General features: G+C 33.3%; 3 protein-coding genes across 3 annotated transcripts; 1 reads left to right on the forward strand and 2 right to left on the reverse strand.

The window, feature by feature from the left end:
- Positions 1 to 1837: 1837 nt before the first annotated feature.
- LOC110723003 lies at positions 1838 to 3146 on the reverse strand. The gene is made up of 3 exons (XM_021902275.1): positions 2634 to 3146; positions 2444 to 2543; positions 1838 to 2385 (listed from the first exon to the last, which is right to left on the reverse strand). The coding sequence occupies exons 1-3, from the start codon at positions 3144 to 3146 to the stop codon at positions 1838 to 1840; spliced, it is 1161 nt and encodes a 386-aa protein (XP_021757967.1).
- A 31-nt stretch (positions 3147 to 3177) lies between these two features.
- LOC110723217 lies at positions 3178 to 6241 on the reverse strand. Its single transcript, XM_021902558.1, has 3 exons — positions 5866 to 6241; positions 3980 to 4343; positions 3178 to 3864 (listed from the first exon to the last, which is right to left on the reverse strand). Exons 2-3 carry the CDS (start codon positions 3982 to 3984, stop codon positions 3336 to 3338), a joined length of 534 nt encoding a protein of 177 aa, XP_021758250.1. The 5' UTR covers positions 3985 to 4343; positions 5866 to 6241; the 3' UTR covers positions 3178 to 3335.
- A 92-nt stretch (positions 6242 to 6333) lies between these two features.
- Positions 6334 to 15833, forward strand: LOC110723215 (uncharacterized aarF domain-containing protein kinase At5g05200, chloroplastic-like). The gene is made up of 11 exons (XM_021902557.1): positions 6334 to 6667; positions 8396 to 8510; positions 9819 to 9961; positions 10084 to 10197; positions 10379 to 10567; positions 10646 to 10801; positions 11777 to 12042; positions 12133 to 12230; positions 13487 to 13665; positions 14823 to 14939; positions 15506 to 15833. Exons 1-11 carry the CDS (start codon positions 6593 to 6595, stop codon positions 15683 to 15685), a joined length of 1632 nt encoding a protein of 543 aa, XP_021758249.1. The 5' UTR covers positions 6334 to 6592; the 3' UTR covers positions 15686 to 15833.
- Positions 15834 to 16201: the final 368 nt, after the last annotated feature.

Raw genomic sequence — 16201 nt, forward strand, 5'->3', positions numbered from 1 at the left:
GGCAATTTTGCAAATATGAGGAGTGGAATCTATTATTTTATTAGTTTTCTATTATGTTGGTCATGTAAGAGTTAGCCAACGTTATCTAATTCAAGCTTTCATCTTCCATTGAAATGCCCAATTCAAGCTTTCGTCCTCTATTGAAATACCCAGTTCCAGTTCAAGCTTTCAACTTCCATTAAAGATGCCCAAGCTTTCATCCACCATTAAAGATATTTAAGCATATCTACTGCCACCACTTAAACGAAAACCTTAAGGATAAAAAGTGAAACAAAGGGCATGATTAACCCCAAAGGGTATAAATTTGTCATCGCCTTTGATTTGTCTATTGCAGCCACCAATTTCTCCATTAATGGTTTTAATTTTGAGTGAAGAAGTGGAAATGGTGATATAAGCTAACGGAGTTAACAATGCAATCTAGTCCTACTGAGGTATTATTGTTCTTGGTAGTGGATTTACTCCACTAGCCTTACTAAATAGATCAAAAAGACCAATGTACCCCTATATTAACAAAAATTGTTAACATAACATATTAATAGGTATTTTCTTGAGTTCCAACAGGCGAGGATGGGTGGGGTTGGGTTCCGGCAGGTGGGGAAAGGGAGGGGTGTTTCCACTGGGAGTTGTTATTGGCGAGGGGAAGGGAGGGATGTTTTTCGATGGGAGTTGATTCTGGCGGGGGAAAGGGAGGAGGGTAGGGGCTGGTGGTTTTTTTTTCCATTTTATATAAATTTAAATTTTTAGAAAAAAAATTAATTTTTTGGACTAATCAGGGTTGACATGTGTCAAGTAACCAGTTATAACATATTGTTGACTTTTGTTGACGATTATGACCTAATACTCTCTTCGGTTTTTTGTATGTATCAGTTTGACCAGCACATTTGCCGAGATGCTACTATGACCATTAATATATTTAATTGTGTATTAGTAAAAATTGTAACAAAATTATATTATGAAACTAGACATTATGACAAATCTAACGATAAATTATATAATACCATTTATTTATTTTTAAGAGGTGAAAAAATAAAGTCAACCAGGTATGTGAATAGTGCAATTGTCAAAGGATTGCCTTTAAAAAACGGAGGGAGTAGATGAAAACGTCCCTAAAGTTGTGTTTATAGTTGAGACTTGAGACTAATAATAGTAAATGACGTAAAGTTGAGATTAATATTATGAAGTACTCGGTATCAATTTTTCTAAAATTATACTTGAACAGCGATTAGCGGATTTATGAGTACGTGTCATTTATTGAATGTTTACCAAGTCCTTGAAGTCAGTTTTTTTTTTTTTTGGTGTTTCACCCGGTTCACCTTTTGGGTAATTCGGATTCGAGGATCAATTGAGTGATAAAGTTATTGAAGTCATATTGAATGTTTACCGAGTTGTTGAATTCAGTTAATTGAGTGATAAAGTTATTGAAGTCACTTAATTGTCCGTTTGGCATTGTTTTCAGTTTTCAGTTTTTTGTTTTTTCAAAACTGAAAACTGATTTCAGTTTTTGATTCTTTTTAAAAAAAAACTGTTTTCATTTTTCAGTTTTGAGTTTACAATCAACTTCAAAACACTAAATCATTTATAGCTTTAATAAACTATTATACTACCAATAATTATTTATTAATATATTTTTTTATAGCTGCTTATTTATTTTCACAATATATGAAATCTTTAATCTTCCAGTCAAATATATATATATATATATATATATATATATATATATTTAAATTTATTGATTGAATAAGGTTGTAACAAAATTTAAAGGAGCAACTAGGAAAAAAAAAGTAACAATAAAATAGTCAAATGCAATGTAATATTTATTTCTCGTTGAAGACTTTCATTATGAATTTTGTCTTTCCCACAATCTTGTTGCCAAACAATCGCGAAATTGAGCCATTCTTTGAAGTTCTTGTTGACTTACAGAAGGAGTCTCTACGTCCTCGGATCCATTGTTGTTGATTGCATCATCTTCTAGTTCGACATTTTCATCCGCATACTGTATGAACAAAGGATCTCCATCCTTGCACATTTTTATGAAATTGTGGATAACACAGCACAACAAAATTATATATTTTTGTCGTTTTAAGTCATATGAAGGCATATCTCTGAGAATGGGAAATCTAGCTTTTAATACCCCAAAACATCTTTCAATAACATTTCGCAATGAAGAATGTGTATAATTAAATATTTCCCCAGGACCTTGTGGGCTCGTTGCTCCTCTATAATCACGCAAATGATATCGTTCTCCACGATACAGTGAAAGAAATCCTGGCATATTTGTATAGCTTGAGTCTACAAGATAATACTTTCTAGGAGGAGGCATAGGAAACTTGGTCTCTTCTACATTTGTAATTGTTTCCCAAAAAATTCTTGAATCATTTGCCGAACCTTCCCACCCAGCCATCACAAATGTAAATTTCATGTCAAATCAACAAGCACACATTACATTCATCGTAGGCTTTTTTTTCTTTTCCACGATAGGGAATTTGATCATCTTGTGGCACACGTGCTGATACATGAGTTCCATCAATAGCTCCTATGCAATTCTATAATAAATCGTTAAATTCAAAATACATACTTAATGAATTAATAAATAGATAATATGTAAAAATTAAAAATTAGTGACAAAAAATTACCTTGAAAATCGGATAGTATCTTGGGTTATTTTTTATTTCTGGAGGTGTTTCGTCAAATGCCGGAGGAACAATCCAATGCTTCGATAATGATGCGATGGCATACAAAACCTTTCGAAAGTGGCGGCGAGTAGATTCTAAGGAATGTTGAAATCTATCCGCTATAAGTCTGTGCCTCGAATTATGAGAAATAATAAGAAGAAACATTGCAACCTGTTCTTGAATTGATATAAATTTGGAATCTTTCAACTTTTCCCTTTTTTTCAATTCTTCACACAAGCTAATAAAGATCTCAGGATTCATTCGAAGCATAACATAACATGTCATCGGATGACCGTTAAGCAATTCAAGGACATATTGATGACCTGTTAACTTTGAAATTCTTTGCAAACGAGGTTTCTTTTTAAGGAACCCATTATTTTGTAAGTTAATATAAATTGTCAATATTTGTTGAAAATCTTCCTCATCGAAATCCGATAAAATTTCTTCAATGTCGAAATCCATAACTGTCTGCATTTTTTACATATAAATGTTATGAGCAAGCAGATAGAATAAGATCACCATTATTACTCTTATTAAATCAAACCCAAATACAAATTCCAAAAAAAAAAAAAAAATCATACTTACGACAAGATCTAAATTGAGTTTAAACACTCAAACATGCATTATTGAAGGGAAAAATAATTTGTACTAATGAGATAATGCTTAAAGGTTGAGCACAAAATCTATCTTCCTATCATTTGGAAATCTAAGAAACATTTTCCTCCACAATGGATCATCATGTATTAGTTTAGTTGCCTTTGCAAATGCAGCTCCATCAATTCCCTCAAGAGCACTTAGTGCATCTACACATTCCATGAGCAAATCATGATCCTCCTTGGACTGATGCCCACCTTCATCATTGCCATTAAATTTTCTCTCGATAAGTTCAAGTTTTTTCTTGGAATTTTCACTCATTGTAACCAAGGCATCCGCCATTGCTACATTAACACTTTCCCTAAGTTTCTTACGATTGACATTCGGCTTGATTTTTTTTGTTTTTAGGACCCTCTTCACATTGTTTTCTTGAGTCACCCCCTTCTCCATCTGTGTCATCTTCATCCTCACTCTCAGAAGGGCTTTTAGTAGAAGGATGTGAACTAGCACCAGTAGCGGTTGTATCCCCATAAATTGTGCATAATTTATCATAATGCTTACATCCCTTCTTTCTAAAAGTTTTGGCAGACTTATGTTTCTGAAACAACCATACATTCACATCAAATATCACAAAAATAAAATCTTATTAGTTTAAAAATGTCCATACTTGATCCATAAAAGAATAGAATCAAAATAAACTTATTGACAATTACCTCATACAACTTTTTTCATACAGCACCCTCAGCACAAAATTGAAAAGTCATAGCATTGTATCCCATTCCAGTTTCTTGTAATAGTATACTAAATTCCTTCCATCTTTGTCTTAGTTGATTATATTTGTTCTTAACTTGCTCTCGACTATAATCCTTTTTTGTCTTCTCCTTTAGTTTTTGCTTGATAAACCTCCAAGCTTGCTTGGTTAGAGTGGTTGTTGGTCTATTTCCTTTTTTTTACCTCCTCCTCTATCAAGCTTATAAGGTAAGATTCAATATTTTGATTCCATACTCCAACTACTCCAGTAGATTCAATCTCAACAACAACTTCATCTTCGCACTCATCATTTTCCAAATTTGACATCTGTAAAGTAATTCACTATTAGACATAATAATCATCTAATTCAACTAAACAACCAATGTGCAGCAACTAGAAAAACAAGAGCACAATATATCCATTTGTCTCCCATTACCATTATGTTAAACGTACAAACTTCATAAATAATTGATTCTATATAAGCTACCTTGGCTTATAACTCTGATAAACTATACCACAAATGAAACTCCTCCACTAAATAAGAAAGGGGGTGTAAAATACATCAATCCACACTAGTACTCTAAGCAAAACACACTAAACTTCCGTGTCTATAAATTACTGAAGCTCCAAAATTGTAATAGCTTGCTAATACCAATTAACCAAATTTCATAAGCACAAATACATAATACCCTGCCAAAGTGTTAATTCTAGAAAAAAAAAATGATGACTCAGCGACCAGTTTATTTTAAGATTTAGAACAGATATGCTCTAAAGTGCAGGTTTCTGATTTCTAAGCCAAAAAAAAGGAACAAGCAAAAAAGACATGCAGATAGAAGACAGGGTGATAGACTCATAATACTTCCAATTCAACTAGGCTGAGATTGCCACTACATATTATAGCAAATTGACACATCACGTAAACTTATGTTATTAGTTGTTACATTACATAGCTCACATCCTTATTCAAATTCATACATACTGTCCAAGTATAAAGTAAGTTTCTAGGAGCCAAGACTTGCCACAAGGTATTAAGAGCATAGAATAGAAAAATGTTTGATAAAAAAAATGATCTAACATGTTATCCATCCCAGACCACCCAAAACCATAAGTGGGGGGAAGGAACTTAACTAAAAAGGGAACAACAATGCAGAAAAAGAAAGCCGAAACAGTAGCATCGGCACCATCAGTTGCCACGTCTTAAGCTTCAATTAAAAGAACTAAGTCTTATGTAAATAAGCATGAAACAGCATGAATGTAATAAATCCATACTTCCTACTTAACAATATAACCTCTTAACAACTCCAAGCCATCACTACTCCACAGTTAAGGCATAAAGTTTATACATTCACCCCAAATTTTCAAAATTGATTACATTACAAGCATAATTCATACTTCCTACTTCCTGAACAACAAATTCCCAAAATATTAAATATATTGAACACATATTATCAGATAATTAGCTTAGACTTCCTTCCTTGAATTAACTAAAACATACGTAGTATTAACATCATGATAAGGGCAACTAAGAATTAGAATCATAGAAAATTCAATCAATACGAGTGTTGATTATAACAATTTTTCAATTAATCAACAATGCACTCGTATTTTTCAGAAAAAAAACCCCAAATATAAAAACCTAAAATAAATTATATACAAATTAGACAAAGAACGATTAAAATTAAGAAAAATAACGAACAAAGATCACCAATTTTGATTAGAGAAATTGAATACAACCAAATTTTTAAGCAACAAAAGCATCAATAAATTTGTAAATTGAGAAAGAAAAACAGGGGAAAACGTGGTGATTATAAAGAAATTAAAAGAAAAGAGAAAGGAGAACGCGCTATACCTGTAATTGCTTGCTCCTTGAATCTTGAGAATTAAGGTTTGAGGAAGAAAGATGAGATACTATGTGAAGGAGATACGGAGTACTACGACGCTTTGATAGGGGAAAAAAAACAAAACCTCTAAAACTGCTTTGAGGTGTTTTAGGTTTATTGTTGTAATTTTTACAAAATAGCTGAAAAGTTGTTTTTTTTAAGCTATTTTACCAAATACTGTTTTGTTTTGTTTTGGGGGTAAAAAATAAAAAAACTAAAAACTGCCAAACGAATCCTGAGTGATTAGTACGAGTAATTCGGTAAGACTCCCTCTTTCCCTAATTGTTTGCTCCACTTTCCTTTTTAAGACATGTTTTTCCACTTGTATTCTCTCTATCTCTCTCCTTATTAATATTTGTGTCAACTCATGTACATTATTTTTAGCCAAAAACTTAATAAAGTAGATTTATGATTTGGGATAGAGAGAGTAACTCCGTAGTATCTCCGTAGTCCGTAGTATGGCTGTATGATTGTCTGGTTGAGCTTCGTGTTACAAGTTTGAACCAGAAAACACAGATTTCTTTTAAAACCAAACAAAAATGGCGTAATCAGGTCAATTTTTCAATCATCATCTCTGCTTCTCCCCCACAAATTCCACCCATTTCCTAAATTCTTTCGCTTTCACTCTACAATTGTTTACCCCTTTTTTCAAACTTCAAAGTTTTTAACTTTCAGCAAGAATTTGCAGCTAAATCAATGGCGATTATGGCTTTCAAGACATCAACCTACTCCTCTTATGGCCGCTTACCTTTCTTTCTCTCTCCTCCTCAGGTTTCTCCTTCTCTAATTTCATAATTGGTTTCTTCATTTATTTACAACATACTGTGATTTTGGGTTTTTAGTGCGCTTAATTTCATGGGGTTTTAATGTTATTTACATTCAAGACTTACACTATAAATTTCTTGTTTCTTTGTATTGTGGGTATGTGCTTGAATTCAAAAATTCTTTCTGGGTTATTTAAGGTAGTAACTAGGATTATGAAAGATGAGAATTGGGATTTAGTGTAGGTTGATGTTGGTTTATTATTGGATTTTAGAGCAAGGAAGATTTTTGCTGGTAATTGTGTCATTGTATAAAAGCTTAAATTGTGCTTTTTTTTTTTTTTTTTTTTTTTCTGTACAGAAATAAGCTATATGATGTGTTAATTTGGAACTGTATTATGGATTTAATGATCTATGTAATTGTCAGTTTAAGCTTAATAGGATGCATATGAGTATTCCGTTTGTGTTTCAGCCCCGAACTAGCGAGCTGTATGTATTTAGTTGGATTCATTGAAATAATTAGGAAATACTGACTTTACTATGAATTTGCACCATAGCAAGCTAACATCAAGTTGAGTTGAGTGCAATTGTTGTCTATCGAATTGATTATGTACTCGTAACTCGTAAGTTCCTCCTCGTCTGCTCATAAGAGTGGAAATTTTAAAATATATATATACATGTATTTGTTGTCTTGTGATTGAGTACTAGCTTGGAATGTAAAGTGTTCCTAGGATTAAATTGTATGATCTTGCAAACTACTCAAAGGTATGCTTGTGAAATCCACATTTGTCATGAATCACTCATTTATGACATTAAGATAAGATACAAGTAATGTTTGCTCGGATCAACATTCATTGAGTGTATGCTGATAAAGTGGATAAAAATTTGCTCGGGTCAACCTTTGTAGAGAATTTATACAAGTCATATGAGTTTACAACACTTTAATTAGTTTTTGGGAAATTTGTGCTTTGAATCTATAATATGTTAGTAAGATTTGTCTCAATTTATATTTTCATAATATTAGTTTTTAATTTTTTTTACATATTAATTATTAAAAATATAAGTGATTGAAATTACGCATTGGCAAATGTGAAATGAGAAGCATTGCAACTAAAGAAAATAGAGGAAGAAAATGGTGGTTGTAAATGGTTTTCAAATACTTGTAAAGATACTATGCAGAGTATAAGAGCATCTTATTTTACTATATAATGTTAAATGTCATTATACTATTATAGGGATGTATGTTTTAGAATTGGTATGAAGTTATACTATGTATTTAATGAAATTGTATACTAGTACTTTATATGTACTTCTAATGAGTTTCAAAACTTTCATATATCTATTAGCAATCATAAACTGAACATTGACCTAAAATGTTGAGATCCTACCAGTCTATCCAATTGATGATTCTATGTAGGTTCATGGATTGTATGTGAATTGTTGGATTTATTAAATTTGGGTTAGATTTATCAACAATGCATTCATAGTCACCCTAAGCATGGATAACATTATTAAAAGTTCTTAAACTCATTGTGTTTTGATATCCTCTGTTTCCATTAAGTATGCAGTTTAGGAAAAAAGATTATAAATTTAGATAAACTCGACTTGGATAGCCGTTTTGATAGAAGACTTGTGATCAGAATGATTTCTTGAAGCTATATGGGTTGTCTTTCTGTTATTTGTTCTCCTTCTGTTTTGCAATCAAATTCCACTTTCTGATTCTCTATCTTGGCTGCAGTTGACTACTACATGTGTCTCCACATGGTCCAAAAAGATCCCCTATCACCCCCGTCGCATGATAGTTTTTTCACAGTATTCACATTCACAAGATCTTTTTACATCACGTCTTCAGGGTACCTTTCCTTCTCTGTATCTAACATGTTATCCACTTTTGCTTAGTTTTACAACCTGTCTCTTTTTGTGAATGTTGTTCACCATAAACTCATAGTTGTTTTGACGTGCTGTTATGCTTACTGTCAAACTTTGATGCCTACATTGTAATACTGTTTGATAGCATACATTATAATTCTCCTTAATTTTAACAGAGCCTTTTGAATTTTGGCTAAGGACATTGTCCAGGCCTAGAATTTAAGACGAATAAATGAAATCATCAGATTACAGGGAGCATAGATTGATTTTTTTTTTTGGGAGATGTGTCATATTCCAACCCCAGAGTTAAAACGGGCATTGAGTAAGAGGGAGCATTTCAATATAGACCAACTCATAGAGGGGAGGGCCGGAGGGGTGGGGGAAACAATTAAAGCAGAAGATGTATCTGCATTGGAGAAGCATAGATTTTGTGGTTGTAGTGTGTAATAAGACAGATATTTGCTGGAAGTATCATAATTAACTATGGCAGTGCTAGCAGAGCTGGAAGGTTAAAGGGGTCACTGGGTGTGGGGATTTTTCTTAGTAGATAGAAATGGTTTCCATTTGGCTGGAACTGCGGGAGAGTGGTGGAAAACAATGAGGTGATGGTAAAGGCAGGCAGGAATATGGTAAAAACAAAGCCTTAGTCCCAAAATATTTTAAAAAATAGGAAAATGTTATACATAGCCCTTAGGGCTACATATAAGCATTAAATTTACACTTGAAAATCGTAAAAAGTTAAGAAATCATCAAAATATAAACACTAATAACACTTATTTACGCGTGTTTTTGTCATGAATTTCTAATTTTATACAATTTCCAAGAGTATATTTAATGCTTATATATAGCCCTTAGGGCTACCTATAACATTACCCTAAAAAATAAATGTGGCATAGTGTATCAGGGGATTAATTCCCATCTGGGATTTCTATGACTCTTACCAAATATCTCTAAGACTTCATCCCAAAACTTTAAAACCTCGTAAAGTTTTGTGAAAAAGTCTTAGAGATATTTGGTAATAAGTTTTAGAGATATTTCATTGCTTTGCACGAAGGTTGTAAAGTTTTGGGAAGAAGGCTTAGAGATATTTGTCAAATATTAGTAGTAAATTTTGTTAGCACCCAGATATGAGTTTGACATATGATGCTAGGGTAAGGTAAGAATATTAGTGTTGAATTTGGTGTTTATTCCTCACATGAAGAGTCGTGTACTTGATTGCAAAAATCCAAATTGTTATGTAATTATGTTATCCTAGATTTATTTATGTTTTCATGTTTTCCATATCTCTATAGAACGTATCCAAAACCTGCCGAAACTTGTTGAGGATATAGTCCAGACGTCCATAAATACCGGTCCTCGTGGAGCCTTAAGACTAGCTCAAGGAGTCCAGGCAGTTGTTGGGGTGGGTGGTGAGTGGCTAGCAGATGCCTCAAAGGTACTGTTACTGTGTGCTGTGTTCATCCTTTTTTTTTTTTAGTTTATTGTAAATCACACTTGTTCTTTATGAATTATTCTTGTCAATAATCCAGGAAACTAATGCTATTTCACTTAATGCAGTGGACAAATACGTCAGGTGGTTTACCTGCCGAATTACAGCTGGGATTGGTTTCTCCCTTCTATCTGAGAAAATTGTTTGAACGCTTAGGGGCAACCTATATCAAATTGGGTCAGGTATGGCAAGGATAATACATCTGTTGGTCTGAATATTACTGGATATTCTCTCATACGTCATGTCACTCTCTATCTGCTCATTAGGATTATTTAATGCATTTCTTTTTTGCTCTGTGCTGTGAGTTAGCCCTTTTCCCTAGCTATGATATTCATCTTGCTTAGTTTGTCTTTTATTGTTTAGTTCATAGCGTCTGCACCTACACTGTTCCCTCCAGAGTATGTTGAGGAGTTTCAGAAGTGTTTTGATCGAGCTCCTGCAATTTCTTTTGAAGAAATCAAAGCAATATTGAATGAAGAACTAAAGAGGCCGATTGATAGTGTCTATGAATATATTGATCCAACACCCCTTGCATCAGCCTCAATTGCACAGGTTCTATTCTTATCTTCTTCTTCTGCCAGGCTAATGTGACTAAAGACAAGTAACAAAAGTACAGAATTATGTCCCCAGGTTCATGGTGCCAGGCTAAAAGGCTCTCAAGAAGATGTGGTCATAAAAGTTTTGAAACCTGGGATAGAAGATATATTAGTAGCCGATCTGAATTTTGTCTACGTTGTGGCTCGCATTTTCGAGTTTTTAAACCCTGAATTCAGCCGCACTTCACTGGTAATACATAGAGCAGTTTTCTATCATTTTGCAGCTTTCGATTCTGGTATTTGTACTTTGCTGAGTATCTTTGTTGAATGCATGAATGATTCCAATGGAAAATCACGCCGAGAAAGATCCAACTTTTTGAAAATTATATGATTCTACTCGATTCCAAAATTTATGTAACTTTTCAGCTTTTGACTTACACTTACTTGGAACATGATTGAGAAAATAATCCTATATTTTAATAGAGCCAAACTATTACTTGCGATATTATCACTACAAAGTCCATGAACTCAACTTGATCATGAAATAGAATTCATTGAAGTTGTCCTAATGATATGAGGCTTTGGCTAAATGTAGGTTTATCCTGGTAAAAGCATCATAATTTCTCCCTGTTTTCTTGTATTTAAGTTGGAGGTGCTTTAAATGGTTTCTCTTTCGGTAGTTTTTTTTGCTTATAGTCTAATATTATAACAGAGAATATAATTTAATGTAAAAAAAAGAGGAAAAAAAAAAAAGACAACTAAACACTCCGTGAAGCATAACAAGGTCTGGTTAATAGGTGTCTGCAAATATTTTGTGATTCTTTGACTTGATCTAATTTTTTTGGTAACCATAACGACTATATTAGACCTTTGTCAAATGACTGCATGGAAATACCTGGCTGTACCTTATACCACGTCTCAATTTCTCATGCTCCTTGTCTTTGTATGCTCTCTTCTCATATTCCTGGTCACTTGTGGAAAATATGTATGCATAATCTACAAATGTTCACGTTGTGGACTACTTAATCGAGTTTATGTTACCACGACATATTTATAATTATAGTTGAAACATCTCTCAAAGTATCAAAGGCACTAGTACCTAGACTATGTTATGATATGTAATATGAGTAGTAACTCCATGTTTCATCAAATTTTTTTGTTATATATCATGGAATTCTTCTTTCTGTAGACTGAGCTTACTGTGTACATTTCTCTCCTATCTTAGGTTGGTATAGTTAAAGATATTAGAGAATCAATGCTTGAAGAAGTTGACTTCAGTAAGGAGGCTGCAAATATTGAGGCCTTTAGAAGGTACCTGGACACTATGAGACTCACTAGGCAGGCTACAGCTCCAAGAGTATACTACCATTGTAGCACCAAGCGAGTTTTGACAATGGAGAGGCTTTATGGAGTTCCTCTTACTGACCTAGACTCCATTAATTCCCTTGTTTCTAGTCCTGAGACGAGTCTAATAACTGCTCTTAATGTCTGGTGAGATTTCTAACAATTTTAGTGAGCCCCACTTTCTGCATTTAGGATCTAAGACTATTTCTGAGACTCACTTTGTTCATGTCATTGCAGGTTTGGCAGTTTGCTTTCATGTGAATCTTTTCATGCAGATGTGCATGCTGGTAATCTGTGGCTGTTACGTGATGGCCGTATTGGATTTCTTGATTTTGGTATGCATCTTTTCTGGAGTTACCAAGTTAACTTCTACATTTTGTTACTATTCATATTGAACAATTTTTTTTGGTCTATCATTTTCCTTCAGTTGGGAGTTAATTGATGGTCGGTATGGAAATAATTTGGGTTTTTCAATTGTCATTTTGTTGAAAGCTTTGGCATCTCAATCATGTATTAATAAAGTTGTTGCAGCTAGATTCGGAAAATATGAAAGAAAAGGATAAAGTGAAATAGCAGAGATAACAAAAAAGACTACTTACACTGTCAATTCATCCTATTTTGTAAATGTACTACCACAAAGCCAGATAATTAGTCCATAAACTAAAAACTTAAAGATAAGCAACTAGGAAGCAGGGTACATTCCCTACTCTGTATTTTCATGTTCTCAATTTCTGCTTCCGACCCTTTTTGTTCCTCCTATTTGGAATTGGGGAGTAAATTAAGAAAAATAAATCTTTATGAGTGAGAAACAATAAAATGTATTGAATATTATAACTTTATACTAAATAGTCCCACTTTTTAAAACACACAAAAAATTAATGAAAAAGAAAAAAAAAAGTATTAATGTGGTGTTTGGGGAGAGAAAATGATGATAAATATTGAAATCTGATATTGGGAAATTCAATTAGTGGAAAATGTATTAAAAAAAAATTATATTGAAAACAGAATAAGGAAATTATGGCACATTTTCCAAATAAATAAAGGAATGAAGGGAATTTTTCACAGTACATGGAAAATTTCGGAAAGAACTTTTTGAACCTTCCTAAACTCCTAATCAAGAAACTGGAAGAGCAAAAAGGATCGGAGGGATTAGATAACAATAATGGTATGACTTTAATAATTTTGAATCCTAAGACCCACTTACAAAAGCATCAACTAATACTCTTAGAGTCTTAGATATATGATCCAATGATCCACAAAGAAACTACTTCCAACTGCTACTCCTTTGATTGTGCTTGTAGAATCTTTATTTATGTGACTAAATGTTATAAATTTACTTTTTATCAGATACTGTGAAAATACCTGTTTTGTTAACATTCAGTTATCACCAATGACTAAGGTACACTGCGCTAGTATCTCTTTAATGGCAGTTTGGAAGTGTGTAGATGTTCTAGTGTGATTTGAATTTATTTGTGTATATTGTTTATATGCAAGCCTCTCCTCTCCAATTACATCAATTACTGTGTCATGCACTCTGCCTCCTTTCTGTTGATGCAAAATGCTTATGTATGTCATATGTGTTTGTTTGCAGGTATTGTAGGTCGTATATCTCCAAAGACATGGACTGCCATGGAAGTGTTTCTTCAATCTATTGCAACAGAAGAATATGAATCAATGGCATCAGCTTTGATTGAAATGGGTGCGACTAACCAAAATGTGGATACTAATGCCTTTGCAAGAGATCTTGAAAAGATATTTTCCTCAATACAGGTTGGTAATACTAATATGTCCTCAGTTTCCGGTGGACTTCGTGGCTTCCGACATTAACTCTTGCATTTCTTGAATTGTTTAAAGTAGAAATGTGTACATTGATGAGTACCCCTACCAGGCTACCATTTGCTGGTAACTGTTACACGATTCCATTTGTGGAGCCTACTTTATACTCCCCCCTGCATTTCTTTTTATGTTTTACCAACCAATCCAACCATCATCCCTGTTATAAAAACACAACAATGACAATTGATGTGCAAAGAATTGATATTGTGCCTTTTGTAAGAATCAAATGTAAAATTCGCAAAAATCTGTAGTAATTCTATAGTTAGGTCTATGAATTGTTGGGTTCAAAATTCAATTAAGGGCTTATTAACTTTGGGGGAATGTTCAACTCCTTGCACGAGTTCATCAATAAGGGTTTACAAACTTACTATGCATCAAATTAAATTATTAACATCAATTGTATCATGCCTGATTATCTCTTAATTGTGGTTTAGGGAAATAAAAATTAAGAAAAACTTCCCACGGTAAATTACTTATAATTGGGGAAAATGTTGAATTCTCCATAAGGGTCTTCAATTCAGGTGTACTAATCCTTCTTTTAAATTAGGATAAATTTGTCATTTTGCATGAAGAACATGGAGGGAAGGGGAAATTTGGGATCCAAATTCAGAGCTTTTTGACAGATTTCCTCAATTTGTCCTGGTACTAAAGTTAATTGTTTACAAAAATGAACTTTAAAGGTGGCTTTTCACAAAAGTTGACGACTAAAAGGTAGTGTGGTACACAAAATTTCCTATTATAAAATGCTTGTTTATTACACAAACAACTTCCAGTCTTCCACAACATATTTAAGCCTATTCAATGTCCTTGTCTAGCTTTTGGCTAATTTTTTTTGGTATTATTGTGTATCCAATTCTTCTTTCTTTTGCTTTTAATTGGGAGTTATGCATGTGTACTTGTGCTTTAGTGTAAAATTCTAATTACAACGGGCACAGATCTAAAAGTACATAACTGAGACTTGTAGAGCTGTAAAATATAAATTGAGTGGGTTTAGCTACCTGCTGCAAGTCTGTGGCTATGGTCTTGGATAGTTCAGCAGCCATGCTAACTTCATCAGATTCATGCATTTTTTGTCCATTTCTTTATTGCAGGATTTAGATACAGAAATTGTCGTTGCAACAGCAAGAGGGCCAAGTACAAATGCAACTACTGTTGCTGCTAATATGGTTGTTGATGAGAGGCAGATGAATGCACTATTTCTTGATCTAGTAAGTTTTTTTTTTTTTGGTGTTGTACTAGGACGAGATTCATTGTGATTTTGGGGGATCAATATGCTGGTTTTTCTTGCAAATATCAACATGGGTAGGTAATGTTGAGTGATGACCTTGTTTTTAGGAGTAATGTAATTATAAGTGTTTTATTACATATATTTTGTTGTTTCTGCTATTAATGAATGTCGACTTAGAATTGCTGACCATGTCTTATAAAGTGTTTCGGAATATTTTGACATTTCTCTCATTTAATCTGATTGTTTTCCAGCTTATTCACTTTATTGAATGACACATTTTGCCCTTTAATCTAGTGTTATTATGATTTGAAATGCCTAAAAAACTCCTTGATGCTTTTGCGCAAATTATGGCACTTCAAGTTCTTTCACTGGAAAACTAGGTTTTCTGGCATTCAGTCATGATATGAACATTTCAAGCTATGATTCTACTAGATTTTCAACTAGAATTTCAAGCCGTGTTTAGCATCGAAAGTAATTTTTTTGTGCAAAAATCTTTAGTAGGTTATCTAGTGGATAATAACTAGCAAGTTCAAATGTTATTTGCAGGTACGGGTGAGTGAGTCGTATGGACTTAAATTCCCTAGGGAATTTGCCCTTCTGTTGAAGCAACTTCTGTACTTTGATCGATACACTCGTTTGCTGGCTCCCAATATGAACATGCTACAAGACCAGCGAGTCACTGTTGTCTCAAATCGAAGAGCTAGCAGCAACAGAGGTAGATTCTAATAGGAAGTGTGCACTATCCCTATATATTTCCTATACTTGGATATCGTCTTCTGCCTCCCAATATGATTCTGAGCACACACTCGAGCCGCTTTTGTTCGGGTGATTTGATGAAAAAGCATATGTATATCCTGGGAAGCAATGATATGATCTGTAATAATCTGAATGAGAAATTCTTTGTTAAAATGTAAATATAAACGAAAGGGTTGCATCACTTGCATGCATGAATAGCAACATACATATTTGAATAGCTGTGTAGTAGACTTGTAAAATTCTCAGTAGAATTTTTGTATAATTTTGTACTATACAAAATATTTCTAAAATTCAAGGTATAAACAAACATAGACCTTACCTAAAAAAATAAACAAATACAGACTTTCTGTTGAAAAGTATCTGACTGTGCATTTAATATCCACTTTAATCCACAAATTTTGTTCTCTGAAATAATTCTTTATTTTTTGAAGCCCCTTTATTTGCCTAAATGCCTCTTAAATTTAAATGAGTGTTTATTGCTTGTCT

Source organism: Chenopodium quinoa, unplaced genomic scaffold (genome assembly GCF_001683475.1).
Source record: "Chenopodium quinoa cultivar QQ74 unplaced genomic scaffold, ASM168347v1, whole genome shotgun sequence".
In the NCBI taxonomy this organism is placed as follows: Eukaryota; Viridiplantae; Streptophyta; class Magnoliopsida; order Caryophyllales; family Amaranthaceae; genus Chenopodium; species Chenopodium quinoa.

Bases quoted from the DNA above. Each gene is read 5' to 3' on its own strand.
- LOC110723003 (XM_021902275.1), bottom strand. From the start codon at position 3,146: ATGCAGACAGTTATGGATTTCGACATTGAAGAAATTTTATCGGATTTC. The intron at 2,544-2,633 runs GTAATTTTTTGT...GATTTATTATAG, and splicing joins GATACTATCCGATTTTCAAG to AATTGCATAGGAGCTATTGA. The intron at 2,386-2,443 runs GTAATGTGTGCT...CTGGGTGGGAAG, and splicing joins AAAAAAAGCCTACGATGAAT to GTTCGGCAAATGATTCAAGA.
- LOC110723215 (XM_021902557.1), top strand. From the start codon at position 6,593: ATGGCGATTATGGCTTTCAAGACATCAACCTACTCCTCTTATGGCCGC. The intron at 10,568-10,645 runs GTTCTATTCTTA...TTATGTCCCCAG, and splicing joins CATCAGCCTCAATTGCACAG to GTTCATGGTGCCAGGCTAAA. The intron at 13,666-14,822 runs GTTGGTAATACT...TCTTTATTGCAG, and splicing joins AGATATTTTCCTCAATACAG to GATTTAGATACAGAAATTGT.